The sequence below is a fragment of the Mustela putorius genome, unplaced genomic scaffold (genome assembly GCF_011764305.1).
Source record: "Mustela putorius furo isolate JIRA1106 unplaced genomic scaffold, ASM1176430v1.1 tig00000275_pilon_pilon_pilon, whole genome shotgun sequence".
Lineage (NCBI taxonomy): Eukaryota > Metazoa > Chordata > Mammalia > Carnivora > Mustelidae > Mustela > Mustela putorius.
In genome coordinates this window covers 3,396,813-3,418,334 of record NW_025421341.1, presented here as the reverse complement: position 1 = coordinate 3,418,334, position 21,522 = coordinate 3,396,813, and the positions used below count along the sequence as shown (strand labels likewise).

The 21,522-nt window shown below is 44.8% G+C and overlaps 1 protein-coding gene across 8 annotated transcripts in view; it reads left to right on the top strand.

The window, feature by feature from the left end:
• Positions 1-21,522, top strand: part of ANKRD44 (ankyrin repeat domain 44) — a 310,102-nt gene that overhangs the window by 87,997 nt on the left and 200,583 nt on the right. For 2 of the 8 annotated variants that reach the window (XM_013045696.2, XM_045078509.1), the window contains exons 1-2: positions 2,146-2,813; positions 3,542-3,615. The exons of 1 other annotated variant lie outside the window; for it this stretch is intronic. In XM_013045696.2, coding sequence (XP_012901150.1) covers positions 2,747-2,813; positions 3,542-3,615 — 141 coding nt within the window. In that variant the 5' untranslated portion in view covers positions 2,146-2,746. Of the gene's footprint in view, positions 1-2,145; positions 2,814-3,541; positions 3,616-3,635; positions 3,876-21,522 lie in introns of those variants that run through there. 5 more of the 8 variants (XM_013045699.2, XM_013045697.2, XM_045078510.1 and 2 more) reach the window with 5 other exon arrangements.

The following is a 21,522-nucleotide window of genomic DNA, read 5'->3' as shown; positions in this document are numbered from 1 at the left end:
GAGGCAGCTCAGTGGGATGGGAGGGGCCCAAGCTCTGGATTCAGACAGATCTTGGTTTGGAGCCAACCCCAGTCCCTCCCGAGCTTTGTAATGTTGGTCAGGCTGCTCACATTACCGAGCCTCCTGTAAGAGGTTGAGGTGAACAAGAACTCACTGTTAGTGGCAAGGAGGAAGCAAAGTAATGTATGAGAACTGCTTGGCATATAGTAGCAACTCAGTAAATGCTCCTCATGGCTGCTCTGTGTCTCCGAGCCCGGTGAAAACCCCGGTCTTCCCCACCTCCCCTTGCTGATGATCTCTATTTAGGAGTCAAGAAAAAAAATTAACAACACACTATTAAATAAATGATTTCTCTGTAAGATGTGACTGATGATAATCTCCTAACTCACTCAGGTGATGTCAGCCTAAAGGGGAAACTTTAATTCAAGGGGGTTTCTGTTCCTAAGAGAAGTCTTAGGGGTCAGGAGTCGGTTCCCACGGTTTCTGAGGAGACTGTGTTCTGAGGAGCCTGCCCCTGTTCCTTCGGGTGAGGCCCCAAAGTAGCCTCGCTCCCAGCAGCCCTTACCTTCTAGACGTGGTTGTGTTCTCCCTCCCTCTGAGACCAGACTCAGGCCCTGGTTCTTTGTTCTCCTGACTCATAAGGCCGCCTTGTGCTGTGTCCGGAGGCGGCCCGCTCATCTGTCCATCGTACAGACATCAGAAGCCGTCATGTTAGCACTGAACCCTTGCTGAACGCTTTTAGTAGTGATTTCCATAAGCTATTCAGTTCTAGAGGGAAAAAAAAATAAAGTAGTTAAATAAAAGACCAGCAACTGTTCGTCTTTGTATGCGACCGGTGGATTGAGTTGTGTTGAGAAAGCTTCTGAGGTTGTATCTGTGAGAGAGGAAAGAGTCCTGCTTGACTCGTGCTGTCTGCAGAGACACCGGCTCGGCGGGGCAGCTCCGACTGCGTGTTTGCTGCACCTTTCTCCAGCTCTGCAGCCACTGGTCATTCCAGTGATTCCCTCTTCATTTGCTTTCCTACTTGAGAGGAGTTGGAGTCAAGGTGTTTTCAAGCCAGGTTTACTCCGGTAAATAATTCAGCAGGTTGAAAGCTTGTTTTCAACTCAAACTTGCTTTCTTTGATTTGTTTTCTTTGGTTTTCTGTAGAATTCATCTTTAGCCTGTCAGGGATGCCCATTCACATGAATAATTAAGAGTTGTGAAGTCAGGGTCTTGGGTCCTGAGGTCCATAAACACGTCAGGATTTGGTTCATTCGAAGAAACTCCTCAGAACATCTTACCTTTTCAGCTTTGAAGAGCCATGAGCGTGTGAACCGTAGGCACGGAAATGAATTACATTCACGAATCCCTCGAGTGACACAAAGCGAAGAGCTTTGGCAGGGCCAGCTTTTGTGTTCACTTTGCCTTTTTCTAGACACCTGTTTCTCAGATAGCCCAGGATGAATCACACCACGTTCGCAGGGATGGAGACCCACAGCCTGCGGAACATGGGTCATTTACATGGTGTTTGGGTTATTCTTCTCCAAGGTTCCATTAGACCCATCTGAAAGCATTACAATGAAAGGAATTCTTAAAAACTAGACATTGGTGTGTGGCATGGCTTAGCTTTGCCCACCCACCTCTCCCTGGGAAACCGAGCTAGTGTGTGAAACCTGGAAGTTGCAGCAGCCCACAGCTCTTTCCTGAAGTTGTGTTTCCCCTGCGCTCTTCCCCTGGGGGGCGAGGGGAAGGGGAGGTGGGGTTGATCAGGTGAGTTTTGCCAAGAACTGAGGAGAAGCCCCCAGCCTTCTCGCTGACCTCTGTTGGGTGTTGGGGGGCACTGCTGGCGGGTGTGGGGGTGGCCATGGGCACCGAGCATTCTCCGCTAGGAGTCCTGTAGATGGGCTGAGGTCACACCTTGGTTTTGACCATCTTCTGTGGAGCCGGAGAGGAACTAATCTAGAATGCCGAACAAATCTTAAATATCTCTTGGAGGATCCAGATAAAATTACACATTTAGAAAGTCTGAGGAAAACAGTTTTTTAGAGTTTGTCAGTACTAGCCAGATTACCAGAAAACCACCACCTCGTAATGGCAACAACCCCCCCCCCCCGCACCATCTGGCGTCTTCTCTTCTTTCCTTGCCGTACAATTTATAGAGGGGGGAAGGGCACTTTCAAACTTGACTGGTAGGAAGCTGGTAGATTCTGTATAAGCTGATTCTCTCTGGAGGCCGGCTCAGAGTACCCAGGGATGTATGCTTCTGCCCTATTCCTTTTTCTCCGATTTGCCAAATGTGGAAGTCAGGATTATTCAAGCATATGGGATCTGATTTCTTTCATTCTGTGGCGTTTTGGGGAAAGCGGATTTTGACTCCATTCTGCCAGCCCATGGGTGTGCTCTCCTTGGCCGGTGGACCCGGAAAAGGTATACGATTCCCTCAGGAAGGGTCACCCTCCGTGATCGGTGGTAATTGCCCCAGTTAGGATTGTAAGAGCCGTGTTTCAGGTGGAAAAGGGGTAGGAGCAGTTCTTTTTCTGAAGCGCTTTATCTCCTTGCTGACCACCGAGACGCTGGAATGATAAAGATCAGAGGAGTCCTCGGAGAGGTCACAAAAAGTAAAGATCCGCTCTCGGAGAGAAGTACCATAATAGGCCCTCCACGGGCACAGCTGTTAAATCCAGGGTGATTCTTACACTGGAATCAAGGAAAGGAATGAAAAGAATGTTGTGCCAGGACTTACACAACGAGGGCCCTGGTAAGAATGTCCTGGCCTCACGGGCAGCCTGGGACTGGGACTGAACCGAGTTTTTCTGGAGCGGAGGCGGCAGGTCAGAGCCCCGGGAGCCCCCTCCCCACCTGTTGCAAGGCTCGGAGCAGGAAGACCCCTCAGACACCTGCTGCCTTCCCTCTGAGTCTTGATTCTTTTGCTGCTTGTTCTGCGGTCCCCTTTTGGGTAAATCCAAACTCAGTCCCCAGGCACCTAGCAACTATCCCACGTGTGGCAAGAAGAGGTTTCATTTCATTTAGCGTGAGGCCACCTTTAGTAAGGTTTTAGTAATTCTTTAGTTGAGTAATTTAATATCCCATCCCCATTTCTTTTTTAGTCCGCCAATCATTTTGGTTTGCGGACTGATGAATTAAAATGCAGGTACATTTTTCTTACTTTCCACGAATGAAGTACGCCGAAAGCAAGCAGGCTGCTTTACTGCCTCAGGTGTGGATATCAGGAATGCAGTTCCGAGGGGTACTTGCTTTGTTAGGATATAACTTTGCAGATTTATTTTACGGGGCTCCGACACTGATGGGGAAGGCAGAGACTGGCCCCTAACGTCCTTTGCCACCTATGTCATCACTGACCACCTCACCAACCAGTGCGCTTTTTCTATATTATCTAACACTTTTGAAAGTACTTTCCACAAACATCTACTGCCTAGCAGAGGGCAAACCCCATGACAGCAGGGACTGTGTTTCTTTTAGTCTGTCTTTTTTGTCCCTCCTGTGTGACCCCCTCGTTCTCACTGTGATAGAATTGCTTAGTTTTCTCCTTCCTCACTAGGTTGCAGAGATGCTCGAGGAGGGACTGTGTCGTCATCACTGCTGAATCCCCTCCAGCCGGCGTCATCACCTCGTGTAAGGCCTGGAAATACTGACTGGCGGGGTCAGAGGAGGCCCCGTGGTACCGTCGGACGGGCTCGGGGTTTGGAGCCACCAAGGTCTTCTCAGTGGCTGGCCATCACCTTGAGCCATACTTAAACTCCCCAAACCTTAGTTTCTCTCCCTGGGAAGTGGGATGCGAGACGCTGCTTCGGACCTCCTGCACTTGTCCCGAAAACGCAGTGAGACGCGATAAAGCCCGCAGTTAGCGCAGAGCCCGCTGTGGAATGAGTTCAGTAAGTCGCTCTTTCTCCAGCCTCCCGTCCCCTCGCTGCCAGCTGGGGGACACCGGGGATTAGAGTAATGGAATCCCAGCGGCACATACAGAGGCTCAGTGCCCTGTTTCGAAACCACCTGCTGGGCAGCTGAGGTTTTTAAAAATACCCCCGCCTGGGCCTCACCCCATGGTTCTGGGATGTGGTTCAGGAATCTGTGGGGTTTTTTGTTTTTTTGTTTTTTCAAGTTTCTGATCCTCAGCTGTGATGGGGAGCCTTTGACCTAGTCCCAGCTTCTGACCTAAACCAAGAATCCTGCTGTGTCGCCTTTGCTGGAACACCTCAGGAACGGGCACGCCGGGGCATTTTGCAGTCCGTTGACCCCCGGACAGCCGCTCTCCTAGGAAGCAACTCCCCTATTTACGGGGCACAGTTCTGCTTCCCACCACACCTAGCCTTTAGGCTGGTTCTGTCTTCTGGACACAAACAGATCGACGTGCGCAGTGTCTTCCACACGGCCTTTCTTGACGTACTTGAAGTTACTGTGTCCCTTCGAAGGTTTTTCTTTTCCAGGCTAAACATCCCTGTTCCTATAAACTTGAGTTTGCTGACTGGCGCCTGTGGGCTACATCCGGTCCACAGAAGTGTTTTGTTTGGCCTGTGGTTTGAAAAATATTGAATAAGTTGCCAAGGCTTAAAAATCAGGGCATTTCACTGAAACGTCTGGAGCTCCGGCAGCTCTTGAAAACTCGAAGCCGCAGCCGTGGTTCCAGCTCTGGATGGGACATAAATTCTTCTGAATGTTGTGGTCTTATCCGGTCCATAATATTGCCCTGCCCCTCACACCTTCATCATGACCTCGCATGTTTTTTTAGACCTTACGTTATGTTTGTTATGTTTTCCTAACTGTCCAGAGTATCATCTGATCTCATCTTTGAAAAAAAGTTAATTTTTATAATGATAAAAATAATATTGAATCCTAATTTGGTACTTAACAATAAAACAGTACTGGAGATAATTTGGGAAATATAGAAAAAAAGTAAGACAGAAAATGTATGTGCCAATAGCTCTGCAGAACATTTTTATTACGGTCCTTTCACTCCTTGCTTTTCTGTGCATGTTTATATACGAGGAAGCTCGGGTGACACCGTAAGTAGTTTCACACACTCCTTTTTCCACAGCTTATTGAAGTTGCTTAAAAGACCAATTTTTAATAACCAAAATATTCCATTCTGTGATTATAACTTTTTAAAAATTTGGGGAAAATAAGCAACATGAAAGTGGCTGTGTTAGCCACTGTGAAGTGTATCATTTGGGGCATTAGGTACATTGAGGGTGTCGTGCAGCTGTCATTACTGCCTCACTTCTAGAACATGCTCATCACCCCAAAGGGAGCCCCTCTACCCCTGAAGCAGTCACTCTGTATTCCCTCCTCCTTGCAATCTCTGGCAAACACTACTCTCTTCGTGGTCCTGAAGAATTTGCTCAATCTGGGTGTTTCACATAAATCGCATCATACAACACGTGGCCTTTTGGTGACTTTCGTGGCTTCTTTCACATAGCATCACGTTTTCGAGTTTCATCCCTGTTGTCGCGTGGCACCAGACAGCATTCCTTTTCTGGCTGAGTACTATTCCGTTGTGTGCTTACCCCACACTTGTTCACCAGCTGATGGATCTTAGGGATGTTTGCACCTTCTGGCTGCCGGGATTGTCCTGTTTTGGACATTCGGGCACTACTTTTGTTCGAACACCCATTTTTCAGTTCTTACGAGCATTTTTCTAGGCGTGGACATTTTGGGTCATAAGGTAATTCTGTGTTTAACTAGTCGAGGAAACACCAAACTGATTGCCACAGTGGCTACGCCATGTTATACTCCCATCAGTCATGTTCTCATTTCTCCCTGTTCTCACCAACCCTTATTTTTGTTTTGTTTTCCTTAACCATCCTAGTGTGTCTAAAATGGTAGCTCATTGTGATTTGAGGAGTTTGATAGGGATGCATTGAATCTGTAGATTGCTTGGGGTAATATGGACATTTGGACAGTATTAATTCTTCTAATCCATGAATATGGAATATCTTCATGGTCTTGATTTGCATTTCTCTAATGATTAATGATGCTGAACATCTTTTCGTGTGCCTATTGGCCATTTTGTATCTTTCTTGGATTTAAATAATGCAGTAACGTACTTAGCTTTGACATTGATGCCTTCCTAATTTTTACTATCATGAATATTGTTGCTGTGACTATCTCTACTTCAAAGTTGCCTGCTTATCTAGTTATTTCTATAGGAGAGCTTCCTTGAAGTGGGATTGAGGGGGCAAAGTGTGATATTTCTATTTTTTTAAGAGTTGATTTGTTTATTTGAGAGAGAGCATGAGCATGAGCAGGGGAAAGGGGCAGAGGGAGAGGGAGAAGCAGCCTTCCATTCCCACTGGGCAGGACCCTGGGATCATGACCTGAGCCCAAGGCAGATGCTTAACTGATTGAGCCACCTAGACACCCCCGAAGTGTAATACTTCTAAGGTGTGGATATGAAGGATCAGATTCAGTATGGACTATTTGAGGATCATACACAAGTTACCTGGAAAGCCTTCTCAAAGTGCCTGTGTTCGGATTTCGATCTCTGCTCAGACTCATCAGGGCGGGATCCAATTTCCCAGGAGGTTCTACTCTGCAACCCAGCTGCGAACCATTAGCCAAATTTCTTTGCACCCAGGCAGGTCTCCCCCGACACCCCCCCAAAAAAGGTACTTAAAACTGCATACTAGTGATAATCTCAATATTCTGACCACTTTCAAGTGGGTTGGTCCTGCTCTTTCCACTGCCGTGGGCCACATGCTTGGTTGTCCCGCTGCTCTCTTAGGCTGACCTCACCATCGCCTGGACCCATCAGTGGGTTTTTTTCCCTCATAAGATCTGGTCTTCCCCTTCTTGTTCTTGGGGAGCTGATCACCAAGGCTAGAGTAAACCCAAGTCTTATGGCTTCTCAGATAAATTTCTCTCTCTTTCCCTCATTGGACTTGTATTGATGTTTTTGACTGGTCATGACTTAGGAGGCGAAACAGAGTTGTGCGTGCCGGTTGAACTCAGAGCACTCTAGAAGACAGAACAGGTCTCAACACGTCTGGGCAGTCTGTTTCTGTCCCATGACACCCTGGTTTTACTGCCTTTGGCCAGGCCCCCAGTTCTATCCCTGAGAGGAGCAAGGGCAGCCAAAAGTTCCCCTTAGTCAGGACAATGGGACCATGATCTCAAAAGAACCATGATCTTATTTTGTGTCTTAAACCACTGGAGTGTTGTATGTTGACTAGGTAACAGTTGCTAGGTGCTTTGATGTTAGATGTGTGCTGCAGTTTCCTAAATCTAGATTCGACCTGCAAAGGCACTAGTGGCACCTCCATACCATTTAGAGCTGATGTCATGAGGAGGCTGGTGAGGAGCCACCTCAGTTATGCTCGGTCATGTGATGGAAGGCATTGGGACCCTGGCTACCTCCTCCACACCCAGTCTCAGACCTCAATTGCCTTTGCGGTTGGACTGGTGCAACAGAAGTCGAGGGCTTTTCTCTTTCTTTCTTTCTTTCTTTCTTTCTTTCTTTTCTCCTACTGCTGAATAAAAACACACAGAAAATTAGGTTTTATTAAAAATGAATAATTCCTTCTTCTTATTGAAAACCCTTATTTTCTGCCATGTGACTGTTGAGATTATGTCTTTGAACTTGGCATTCAAGTTAACATCCTGGGAGTAAATCTTGTTTTTTTTTTCTTAAAGATGTTATTATTATTATTATTATTATTATTTTTAAAGATTTTATTTATTTATTTGACAGAGATCAAAAGTAGGCAGAGAGGCAGGCAGAGAGAGAGAGAGGAGGAAGCAGGCTCCCCGCCGAGCAGAGAGCCCGATGCGGGGCTCGATCCCAGGACCCTGGGACCACGACCCGAGCCGAAGGCAGAGGCTTTAACCCACTGAGCCACCCAGGCACCCCAAAGATTTTATTATTTGACAGAGGGAGAGAGATCACAAGTAGGCAGAGAGGCAGGCAGAGAGAGAGAGAGAGAGAGGAGGAAGCAGGCTCCCTGCTGAGCAGAGAGCCTGATGTGGGGCTCGATCCCAGGACCCTGAGATCATGACCTGAGCCAAAGGCAGAGGCTTAACCCACTGAGCCACCCAGGTTCTCCTTGTTTTTCTAAAATTTAAAAAAAGTTAAGGAAAGTTCATTTCATTTTATTTTTTTTAAAGATTTTATTTATTTATCAGAGAGAGAGAGGGGGAGAGAGCGAGCACAGGCAGACAGAATGGCAGGCAGAGGCAGAGGGAGAAGCAGGCTCCCTGCCGAGCAAGGAGCCCAATGTGGGACTCGATCCCAGGATGCTGGGATCATGACCTGAGCCGAAGGCAGCTGCTTAACCAACTGAGCCACCCAGGCATTCCGGAAAGTTCATTTTAGACTGGAAACATGCTTGGTGACCCTGCTGTTCTGACAGAGCAGGCTTAAGCATCACCTGGACCCATTAGTGAGTTTTTTTCCTGATAAAATCTGGTGATCACCATAGACTTGACTTCCTTGTGTTATCACCTCAGTTAAAAATGATGTGGAACTTTTAAATCTCAAGTCTTAAAGATAAAATCACATTACTTTTCTTATGCCTAATTCATTTCCAGAACTTTCTCCCAGAGCTAGTTAGATACAATATCAAGGAATAATACATATCTGGCACAAACACTGAGTTCTCAAATCTTATTTACCAGTATGATAAAATTTAGAACATATTATAAAATATGGTTTATATTTGAATGGACTTAGGTGACTTGCAAACATGGCGTTGCACGTAGACTGGAAGACCAACGTTGTACTGGCTGGTTTATCAGTCACAACACTTTTTTTGTCTTTTTATCATTTTTTTTTTTTAAAAATCACTGCTTTTAACAGAGTTTTCGATTCTTGAAAGAACTCAGGGTTTGGTTGGATTACAGTCCCTTAAACTTTGTTATTACTTTCTTCCATGTTGTTCATGTTATTTTCCAGATGGACAGGAACAGTGTAAATGACTGCTATTGTTTCAAGGGCACAGAACAAGGTGGGGTGTGTGTGTGTACGTGTGAGTGTGCGAGTGTGTGTGTGTGTGTGTGTCGGCAGGCGTGGGGTAGGGCATGGGAAGGACAGGGAGGGACGCGGTTTGGAGAGTGTGTTTAAGTTTGTGCTGGCTGGAAGTAGTGCATTAGTGTGCTGCTGGGAGGTACTTAAACTTGGGATTCTTTTATGTCTTTGGGCGGAGGCTGGCTGGGGGTGGGAAGAATGTGGGAGAAGCTGTTTGGAAATGCAGTGACTTGGAGCTGCTCGTTGTCATTCTCCCAAGCACATACGTGTCTCAAGTCATATATATGGCTCGTGTGTCACTCCAAAAGACAATTTTTGGGTCCATTGATCTAAATCATTCCCAGGCCGTGTTCAGGTCCTTTCTCTTCCACAGACACCACTGACTTCTTGGCTCTTCTTGTTTCCTCTTTTCCTGAATCAGAGAAGGCTCACAGGACCTGCGACCATGTGCCTGCCTGTCACTGTGCTGGGGACACCCTGGCATCCACTTGAGTGAAGTGTACCGGACTCAGTGCAGTCCTGTGTGACACAGTTGATTGTTTTGGGTGGGTTCGGCTTGTTTCCCCAGCTATATCTGGCGCTCTCTGAGGAAGGGACTATGTCACGCATTTCTTTTGTATATTATATAAAAATAGCGTATAGTAGGTATTCAGAAAATGCCTTTGGCTCTGGCAGCACTTCTCTGTGAAAGGCCCCGGCCAGCCTAAATCCTGGCGGAGGCTTGTTTGTTGCAGCACAAACTGGAAACAGCCTGAATGTTCAAATGTCTTGTGCTATGCCCATGTTATGAAGTATGACAGAGCTATTAAAAGAAAGGTGTTAATCCCATAACGACTGGGGGATGTCCTCAGTATATTACTGTTTTTACAAAAAGCAAGAAAGGGAAAGAGTAAGTCCCACTTTTGTAACCTCTTCCATCTCAGTCTGTGTTTGTGCGCAGCAGCAGGAGCGCGGGGAGAGGTGCGGAGGGCTAGACGGCAGGCTGTGAACCCTGGTGGGAGGAGAGGTTAACTTTGCTCTTTACTTGTCTTTGTGTTGCTGCAGTGGGACAACTACAGAGGTTAAAGCCCAGCGAATAGAAGAGGAAGAGGAAATGCGTAGAGGTCTTGTGCCGTAGAAAGTCCCTTTCCCCCTAATACTTCTTTCTACTTTCCAAACTTGGTATGATTGGGGAGGAAAAGTGAGTTTTGTCCCTTATCTAAACTTAAGAATTAGGAAATAAAGATAGCATGATACTTGAGTTATTTTTTTCATGACATGAAGAAAAAGTTTCTTTTTACCCAAACCTAGACAAGGAAGGGAGCGCCCGAACCGAAAGCCTTGGGGCTCTGGTTTTGTGTTGGGGCGGGGAGAGTGGCAGCAGGTTGCGCAGATGCAAGATGCCAACTGACTTCAGAGCCCGGAGCTTCCTGTCCCCGAGCCGAGCAGAACCGCGCAGGCAACGGGAGGGCTTGCATAAGGGGGAGAGTCAAGAGAGCAGATACTGCAGGACTTCCGGTGCGCCCCAGCTGAAGGTCGGGGCGACTCTGCTCCCCAGAGCCCGGCATTGCGTGGAGGAAGCTGGTGAGAGTCTTTCTGAATAGAGGCAGCCGGGCCCGAGCGGCTCGCCCTTGTAGTTCCTCTACCTTTTAGACCCACATCTTGAGCACCAGCAGAACACTTCTCTCACCTCGGAGGAGCCTCTCGCCCCAGACGCCTCGCCTAGACTGTTGCTGACATCACTTAACGTACAGCATCACTCTGTCTTCCAGTTCATCATTCATTTCCAGAGAAAGTTCCAAAGCATGCCTTGTGGGTCACTCTCCTGCTCCAAAACCATGCATGATTCCCCAGTGCTCTGAAGAGAGTCCCAGTTTCTTAGCCTGGCATTCAAAGCCTTCTGTAATATGACCCAGGGCTGCTGTTCAACTTACCTCGCTTGTCTCGTACTCCAGCCGAATGGAACTGTTCTGTGCCTGCTCAGTCTTAGCATCTGTTCACATTCTTCTGCTAGGACCACCCACTTCCCATTCTCTCCATTTCTACCTGTTTTAAATCCTCTCTAGTGTTCAATATTCACTTCAAAGACTATACATCTTCCAGGAGACCAGATGTGATCGCTCTTCCTTCTTAATGTACTTCTTTGCACTTTACCTTACTCCCAAGTCACGTGTGCTCATGTATTGCCTCCTACACCCTGGTAAGGCCTTCAACAGCGAGACCGACTGTACCATCTCAGTGTCCGAATTTCTTAAGCTTAGTAGATTTCTTAGGTTTAATTGGTCTTTACTGGATTAAATTGGAGATGGGTATTACCTGAAATACACCAGATTAATTTAAAAAAGAAAATCCATAACCTTCATAACTTATTGGCAGGGTGCTATGTAGAAAAGTAAAGGAAATATGAACTGTGTTGGTGTTTCTGCAAGGAAATATGTGACCGTCCTTTTTTTTTTTTGGCAAAATTTCCCGTTTTCTATTATCTAATGTTTTTCAGTCTTCTGGACTCCTCTCTTCCTGTTGTCTTATCATTTCCCTTTGACATCTGTTACTGAATGCCCTTGCCAAGACATTGGACTGGGAAATGGAGAGAATCCCTAATAGATTTGCATTCCTTGTGACCTTCCTGGTTTTGTAGGCAGAAGAGGACCCTCCAGTCCTTCTCAGGCAGAGACTAACAGAGGTCATGGTCAACTCTCTGCCTTGGAGAGTAGTTTGAGCACAGGGCCAGGAAGGTGACTCAGTTTCACACATTTCCCTGATGCCCGACTGGCTCCCCGTGGAGAGTGTGACTGCTCTCTCCCTTTCTCAGGAATGCATATAGAATTCAAAGAAAAAACACTACAAGGAGGCAACAGAAATTTAAGGGGAAGTTCTCATGGGGTTTGGAATGATGTGGTTGGGCAAAAAGTGACTTTTGAGAAAATCCAGGATCTAACAAATTGCAGACAGACCCAACTTGGAGTTTGCCTGAATCATGAGTGCCTTCATGTGATTGAGTTAATCTATGTATTTCATATATGGTGAGGCCATCCCTCTCAAATATAGCAAGAAGTTGCCAGCTTCCTGGCAAATGCCTTTTATTTCTACACATTGATTTTGTTGTTGTTATTTGTAAATTGCTTTGCTTCCATTCCAATTTCTAATATTCCTCTAAAATTATAATTACTCTAGATCATAATAAAATATTGCTGTGGAAATAAATAATTTTCTATTAATTTTATTGTTGCTTGTTTTATGGGAAGGGAGATACATACCAGATATTAATAAAAAATTGTCTTGTGTTGTATGATACATCCTAAACTGAGAACCAGTTTCTGTCTCTGAGCAAAGAAATTACACTTTATACATGTGTTACCCTGAAAATCATCTGACTATATAATTTTTTCCCATAGAAATCACTAAAATGGCTTATATTGGTTAACGTATCAAATCACCTTTCATATTTGAAACTTCACGAATTCGATGTGCTATGAGATACAGTTATACAAAAGAATGTAACCAAAATTAAGATAGGAAATAAAACCTTTGTAACAGTTTTTCAAAACAGGAAACTCTCGTAGAAATGCATTGTTCTTTTTTTTTTTTTTTAACTAAAATTACACTGATTTAATTGTCTCTCAACTAACCTCTCAGATCCATTGTGCTCTTGTTAAAATTAATTTTCTTTACAAGTTAGCTCCTGAGCACTATTTAATTAACTTAGCTGAAGTTTTGATTTGATCTCAAGTCATTTGAAACTAGACAGAGTGAAAAAATATGTGGGTAGTTGGCAGCAGATCCCAATAAAAATATGGCATTTGGCAGAGTATGCCTGCCTTGTTTTGCTTTGCTTTTCTCTTTATGGATGTGGCCTATTTTTGAAATGCTATGATTCAAATTCAGGGATCAAGTGACAAGTCTGACAAAACAGAACTGACTTCAGCAGAGGTTCTGTGGGAGAAAAATGGAAGCGTTCCAGGAACTAAAGGAAGTAACCTCAGTTTCACCTGGAAACATTGGTGTCTCGGGGGCAGGAGATTTGGGCTATATATAAAGAATGAAGGAAAGTGGCCAAGATGCTGAGCCAAACCTGCATCCAGGAATAGAGCGGCATCAAAGAGCTGACAAGCGTAACTGTTGTTTCCACCATGGCCCTGTAAGTAGCAATCAGAGAGCCTGAAATATGGGAAGACCGGAGAGTTCTTTCCTGTGCTGCCCTGGGCTGTGGCAGTCATCTTCTAACTGCGTTCTCTGGCTTCCTTCTCTTCTCCGATGATGGGCGCACATCGTGCAGGGATTAAATGTTTGCAAAAACTCTGTGGCGTTCTCTTACTCAAGACCCCAGTTCCTGTTTGCCCGCAAGATGAGGTTGAAACTCCTTCCTCGGGCCTCTCTCCGCCCTTTCATTTACTTTTCTAACCTCTTCATTGGCTGTTCCTCAACATGAAAGATTTACTCAGTCCTACTCTTCAAAATCTGGGTTTACACCCACCTTCTCCACAGTTCTCACTCCAGCCCGCACTGAGCCCTGACTTTAAAATATTTTGTACCTCTTTGTTTTGCATCTTTTGGCAAGATTTTCTTACTGTTAGTTACTTCGTTGAGAGTAACTATATCTAGAAATACCCACATGTAGTCACTATGTATGCACCTATATAAGGTGTAAATATACACACAAATGTATAGAGAATATATATATAAATATATAAAATATATAAAAAATATATAAGTATATATATGTGTGTGTGTGTGTGTGTATAAAATCTTTCCTTAGCGAATCATGAATATAGAATATTTCTCCACAGGAAGTACATTGAAACTGAGGCTGAATTTCATATATTTGTTATCTATTCCTTCTATTGTATTGTATTGTATTGTATTAAGATGACATGTGAAAGAAAGCAACGAACCAGGAGAATCAGGAAAACTAAATTCTAGTCTCAGCTTTGCCACTAGCAGGTAAATCATTCCACTCCCTTCTCACAGCTCCAACCTGGGGCTCAATCTCCTTTATGAGCATCAAGAGACCATAAAAGAAAAGTGTAACTGGTTGCCTTTATGGTAACTATAAAGAGTAAAATTATGATTTCATGTCCCATCCAGTTGACGTGAGTATGTGGCACCCTTTGATCAGTCAGAGAGAGATGATGTGTTTTTCAGGTGACTTGCTATTATTTTGGTACAGTAGATTAGACTGCCGAGTCCAGAGAGATTGTACAACAGTTTTGAGGTTGATTTTTGCTCTCTTGCCTGTGAAATCTTCTCTCCCAGGATGATGGGCCTCTCTGCTCTAGAGGTGATGTTGAATGGCTTAGGATCCTAATCCAGTTTACTTGCTCTGTAATTTTTTGGAAAAAAAATCTCTCCTTATTTTTCCTTTTGTAGCGTGACTATGAACACACTTGTCTGTGAAAGTCTTTGAGCGTCTTGATTCCAAGTCAACACAATTATTCTTTTCATTGAGTGCACACGAGGTGCCGGCATATATTAGGGCATTTCTTCAACATCCAGTGAAATGGCTCTACCAGCCCCACTTACTAGATGAGGAAAGTATGGCTGGGATTTAATTCCAGGCCAGTCTGCCATCATTCGTTCATCTCCCCGCTATGGAAGAAAAAGAGAGTGAGATCTCAGGTCTGTAAAAGTCCACGTTGCCTCCAGATTTCAATTTAACTGGTACGGTTCTTCTATTTCCTTTTACTTAATCTTTGGTGACTGACTGGGGACCAGTAGTGACGTGGGTGTGCCTGGGTTTCTTTTTGCCTTGGGTGCGCTATCCTCGGGGGTTGGCACTAAGCAGCAGAATTAAAGGGTAAAGAAATAGCCACAGAGGGTGTCAGGAAAGGAAATGCAACAAAGGATGCATTTATTTTTTTAAGATTTTATTTATTTGACAGAGAGAGAGAGACTGAGAGGGAGAGAGAGAGGGAGACTGAGAGAGAAAGCCAGTACGTGCAAGCAGGGGATGCTGCAGAGGGAGAGCGAGAGGGAGCATCAGTCTCCCCACTGAGCACTGAGCAGGGAGCCTCACACAGACATGGGGCTCGATCCCAGGACCCTTGGATCACGACTTGAGCCAAAGGTACATGCTTAACTGACTGAGCCCCCCAGGTGCCCCAAGGGTGAATGTTTTAAAGACTGGATCATTGGTCCCAGAATAACTGCCTCATGGTCCATACCTCCTCCTATTTCATTTCACTTCCATATCCTATTTTCATTTTGGAAGAGGTTAGATAATTAATTTTTTCATTTTCTGACTAAAAATAGTTGTTCTCTTCTCAGAGGTATAGAGTTAGTAGATAACTGTAGGGGCTATTACTGATACTTGTAACTTTATGCTTTTGTTTTTGTTCTGTTTTTAAAGACTTTTTAATTTATTTATTTGACAGATAGATCCCAAGTAGGCAGAGAGGCAGGCAGAGAGAGAGGGGGAAGAAGGCTCCCTGCTGAGCAGAGAGCCCGATGCAGGGCTCGATCTCAGGACCCTGAGATCATGACCTAAGCTGAAGGCAGAGGCTTAACCCACTGAGCCACCCAGGCGCCGCAGGGCTTTTGTTTTTAATAATAATGGCAAATAATTGAAAATGTTTCAGACATTTAGTTAGCAGGGTATGTAGTCCCACATTTTAAAAAAATGTGTTTATGGGGACTCAGTGTATTTTGTACTGTTCTTAAGGGAAACAGATTTTGCCTTTATGATCATCAGTATCTTTCTGTGATAGAGTGAACTTCTTCCCAAATAAAGAGTGATCTATATACAGGAAGCACTTAATGGCATCCTTTAAACAAGTCACACAGCGGGACCCACATGAAGAGAGTTAACAAGTTTTATCCATTAAATCTAGTGACTCGAACAAATTTTTATTATCCTTTTGTACAAATGCAAGTGCTCCTTCCTACAAAACCTCTTGTTCCCTAATGAAGTGTTTCAGCCGGCTCATAGAAGTTGATGGCTTCGTATGGTGAGAGTATTACTGCGTCAACCATTGGCTTCTAATAACATGCTCCCATCTTGCTTTTATGGTGCACTGTACTCAGAATACTCAAGTATGGACAGATGTTTAAGAATATTATTTTTTTATTCTTGGCTAATGATTAATTCCCAACACCCACTCCTGATTAGAATGCAAGATATTTTCTTTCAGATGTGGAGTCTTTAATTACCCAGTCTAACCAAAAAAAGACAAACAGCATGCCAGGAATTTGTATCAGAATGCTGGAGCACCATCTTCTCGGGCTTCTTACCGTTGACCCTAGGACACAGACACTAGGCGGCACCTTCTGTCGCTCTGCTTATCTTCCAGAGCTAGTGTGTTAGTAAGGTGAATGCAGCTCCAAGAAGGGGAATGTGACGTACACTATCTGAGGTTTCAGCAAAAATCAAATGGGTGATTTCATTAGGGGATTTGGCGGGGGACCCCACAACCTCATTGCAAGATGGAGTAGGTCCTCTGAACCAGCTGCGCGCTCTCCATGAAACCCACGAAGGGCTTTGCTCCTAAACGAATGCCTTGTATGATGCCCCCAGTAGCATTTTTTTTTAAAAAGTGGAGTTAAAGGATTGGTTGAATTGAGTTTTTTTAAGTGATGAAATGAGACTTTAACACCTGAGTTTTAGATTGCATTATTCTTATTTCCTAAAAACCTGGACCCTTGGGGATCAATAGAAAAGCTATTTGGGGGAGGGTACGTACATTCTTATTACCAAGAACTTTCTCAGAAGCTTGACTTCTCTTAGGTCTTGACAAAGTGGATCTTCCAGGTTCCTTGTCTTAATGACATAACCTGACAGTCACTCTTATCTCCCAGGTGACAAGTTAGCCATCTTGCTCCCCCTAGTGGACTTGTAACTCTACCTCAAAGTTTAAGAATTCTCTATCAATACACATTTGATGCAGGGTCTTATTTTTCAGAAACCAGATATTTTCCCAATTTTTTTTCAAAGACTGACAATAAAATAAAATAATATTGCATCAGAGGGACTGATACGGGATGTGGGTAGAGAACGGGGCCTTTGGTGATGAGTTTTCAGTTCCTAGTCTTGGCAAGACTAGCTGTATGATTGATAGTGGCTGCTGAATTCAAGGGGCCTTTCTGCTCTGCACTTCTGTCTTAGAGGGATCTAGTGCCATCAGCCTGGCAGATCGTCACCTCTAGAAGGCAGCCGTCGACACCCCTGGAAGAGACAGTGGGGTATTAATCGTTGGTGAGTTGGAAGACAAGGACAGGTCCCATCTGAATATTGAATCCATTTGTGCCTGTGCTCAAGTAGATCTAGGAAGTTTGTTCTCCCCTCTGAACCTCTTTGAGGGACTGTGCCAGTATCCACAGCACAGGGCAATAATTTCCAGTTTATACTTGCTAAGCATGCTAAGGAAATTTTAGCAATTGATGCTGAACTTCTTGCATACCTCTCTTGAGAATTTCAGTTTTTTAGGCTCTGATAACATACCAGTGGTTTCACGGTACTGGGATCCGTATTTGTCCCCTGATGGTGTTTGTCTTTCCCAAATTTGACCCTTGTTGTGAATTTGTATTTATTCAACTTTGCACTCTAACGCACGCAGAGCGCTAATATTTTGTATATGCTAGTGTTGAAGTGCATGAAACTTCAGAAAGAAATACCTGTACATACCAAGTCTTAGGACTGTGTTTTTTTGCAGGTGAGACTCTGTTTCTAAGCCTTACCAAGGTCAAGGCAAACACTGTGATATATATAGTGGTTCCAAATTAATGGTCATCAGAGTTTAAGTATTTGACACTTATGAGCAAGAAAATCGTAATTAGAATATTCCCCCTTTCTTAAAATCATGTAATAGAGGCAGTATTTAGATGTATCTTTTTTTCCCTAAATATTTATTCTCAGGGTAAATATTTACTTAGGGAAAAACAAAGCAGCAAGATTGGATTAAAATCCCAACAGAAAAGAATGCCAAAGTGCTCTCTAGGTATGTTTTATTTGGGAGGGTGAAGAAAAAAAAGGAAACACCCATAATGTGGTGTTTTGGTTTTTTTTTTTAAATATTACTTGCTAAGGAGTCATAGTAATTTAGTTCAAGAATTACATCTAAGCAAACACACAACATCTGTCTAACAAAGCGCGTACCTGTGAAGTCGCGACTTGGAATCTCATGACGCTTGGATTCACAGTCGTGGAGACAGTGATGTTGCCGCAGGGGTGACCCGTCCCCGCTGGGGCCAGAGAGCTCCATCGAGCAAGACTCTGGGCCTTGAAGAACAGGCGCTTTTCTTTTCCTCAGGGAGTGTGAGGGATTTATTTGTGAATCGATGTGCATCTCGGTGTCTACGTGCACGAGTGTCGATACAGTTGTGTATGTGTGTGGGAAGATGCATGGACAGGTGGGTGTGTGTGTGTCCAGATGTGACTGCGGGACTCAAAGAGTTGCTTCTTCCCAGTGGATGCTGGAAATTCTGTGCGTTGACAATACTCTGTGAAGCCGCTTTTAGCAGAGCGAGGCGCAGAGGTGTCAGGCACACGTGCACACCATTTCTGCTGGGATTCTGTGCATCCATGATGCCCTTCAAAACGGGCTCAGTGACTGGGCTTGGAGGTCCTTGGGGTGCTCCCTGCCGCAAGGCTGTGCTGGCCTTCCTGGTCTGGCAGCTTTGTCGGGTGTCTCTCCTTGGGAACATTCCAGCCGTAGCTGAGAACCCTTGTCTTTCTTGAGAAGCAGGAGGACTAAGGCAGGCGTATCTTTTGCATTCCTTACACTCGTGAGTGACGAGAGGCTTTGTAACTAGCTGTGTTTCCTTGAAGTGACCAACGAGGGACGCGTAAGCCATTGAGATGGGTTTCTTCTCAATCGTTAATTGATCACTGTTGACTTTACACTAAAGTCTCGTCGGACTCTGCCCTGCTTGTCATCTAACTCGTAGGGCTGCTGGGTTTGTTGTTTTCTTTTCAGGTCCGAAAAGGCAGAAAAGTACACGCGGGCATTTGGCCATGAGCGAGGCAGATGGGGGATTATGGAACAGAGAAACAAGTTTTCATGTTGTTGTTAAAATCCTGAGTTAATGTCTGATTCTATTGTGTTTTATTTTTTGTTTTTTTAAATGAAATATGGTCCTTGCCATGGGGCAGATAACCCAGAGACTTGGTGTTAGCAGGTGGTCAGAAGTGTGTGGAAGGATCTTCTTGTCTTTAGGCAGATCAAAAAGCTGACACCAAACTAGTAGAAAACTTGCTTTCTTTTCGAGACTTCTTTCCTGCTATTTAACTGTTGGCAATTTGAGAAACTCTTTGAATCATACACCTTAGCAAGAAGGCAAAACCGAGAGTATGTGGGACAAAAGAAAGATACATCTGTCCACTTGCTAGAAACTTTTGTGGCAGGGGGAAAAACTGCAGAAAAATTCCTGACGTATTGAAAAATTACCTGCAACTTAACATTTTTATTTTTTATTTCATTTATTTGTCTTTAGAGAGAGAGAGAGAGAGAGAGAGAGAGGGCAGAGGGAGAGGGTGAGAGAGACTTTTAAGCAGGTACAATGCCTAGCACAGAGCCTTGATCTCATGATCTCATGACCCTGAGATCGTGACCTGAGCCAAAATTAAGAGTCAGATGCTTAAGGAATTGAGCCACCTAGATGCCCCTGCAAGTTAGTTTTTTTTTTTTTAAGTTTTACATTTAGTGATGATAACTCTTTTTTTTTTAAGATTTTATTTATTTATTTGTTAGACAAAGATCACAAGTAGGCAGAGAGGCAGGCAGAGAGAGAGAGGAGGAAGCAGGCTCTCACTGAGCAGAAAGCCTGATGCGGGGCTCGATTCCAGGACCCTGAGATCATGACCTGCGCCGAAGGCAGAGGCTTAACCCTCTGAGCCACCCAGGCACCCCCACAACTTAGTATTTTTAATGCAGTGTTTCCTCAGGGAGTCTTACTATAGTCTACTTACGTTGTACCCACAAATATTTACTTACTCACAAGTACTTAAATTGGTACCCGCAAATAGCAAGAAACACCATCAGAACCTGTAAGAAAGGCCACAGGAGAGTAAAAAAGAGAAAAGAAAATTTATAGACGTGATTAGGACTGGGATTCTCATGTGGAAGGCACATCTTCGCCCAGTGTTCTAAGAGTTAAGTGAGCGTTTATTAAAAATAGATTCACAAGGGGCGCCTGGGTGCCTCAGTGGGTTAGAAGCCTCTGCCTTCAGCGTGGGTCATGATCCCAGGGTCCTGGGATCAAGCCCTGTATCGGGCTCTCTGCTTAGTGTGGAGCCTGCTTCCCCCCCTCTCTCTGCCTGCCTCTCTGCCTACCTGTGATCTCTGTCAAATAAATACAATCTTTAAAAAAAAAAAAAAAAAGATTCACAAGTACCTGCCCCAGATAGGATAACTCAGAACCTCCAGGGAAGGGGTGATGGAACATTGTTTTAACAAGCATCTCAGGTGATTCTTACAGTCAGACACATCTGGGAAACTGCTGTCATCTGCTTGCTGACTAATACTACTGTAAAGGGGGTGCCTGTGTGGCTTGGTCAGTTGAGCGTCTGACTTTTGATTTTGTCTCAGGTCATGATCTCAGGGTCATGAGATCGAGCCCGGCATCAGGCTCTGCCCTGGGTGTGGCGCCTGCTTAAGATTCTCTCTCTCCCTCTGCTCCTTGCACTCTATCTCTACCAAAAAACAAAACAAAACAAAACAAAGCAAAAAACGAAACAAAAAACCCGAACCCATTGTAAAGTATTTCTAGAAGGTGTGAGTGTGTGTTGTGTGTGTAACTGACAAAGTTTTTAAAGTTTGAAAAAACAATTGTCAAATTCTACATTAGCAGTGCTAAGCATTTCGTAATAAATATATCTGTTATTTGCGTCGGGTTGTATGGTTACAGAGGGTTTTCCTGCGTCTCTTCTCATTTCTTCTAGCAGCAATCCTGTAGCGGCTTGAACAGCAAGGACCATGCTTGCTCCCGGACGGCACATGGGAGGGGGGCTCAGCATGTAGCCGGCGGCGGTGGAGCTGGCTTTGAACGGGGCTCTTCGCCACATGGGGCGAGCCCAGCATCAAACCCAGAGCCCACAGCTTGTCCTCTTTTACCCCATTCTGGTCACCTGTTGATAGCAGCGCTTCTAAGATACCAGGTTTTTTTGCATGTCCTCACCTTTGCACACCCTGATCCCTGTGCCTAGAATGCTTTCCTACCCTGTTCGCATACTTACACTCATTCGTTCAAGTGCCTTCCGTGAAGCTTTTCTAGATACGCTCTTCTCCTCACCCCACCTACCCTCCAAGCAGAGCTAGTTTCTCTCTCTCCTTTTTTACGTTTTTATTTATTTATTTGACAGAGAGAGAGCGAGAGAGAGCAAATGCACCAGCAGGGGAGCTGCAGGCAGAGAGGGAGGGAGACGCAGGCTCTCCACTGAGCAGGGAGCCCAGTGCGGGCTCAAACCCAGGACCCCGGGATCATGACCTGAGCAAAAGGCAGATGCTTAACCGACTGAGCCATCCAGGTGCCCCAGAGCTAGTCTCTCTTTCAGCTGTGTTTCCATCATGCTTTGTAAATCCTTTCAGTCTCTTCTGGGTCTTGCGTAAGGTCGGTGAGTTCAATAGCAGTGCTCCCTGGTCTCCCCTCATGAC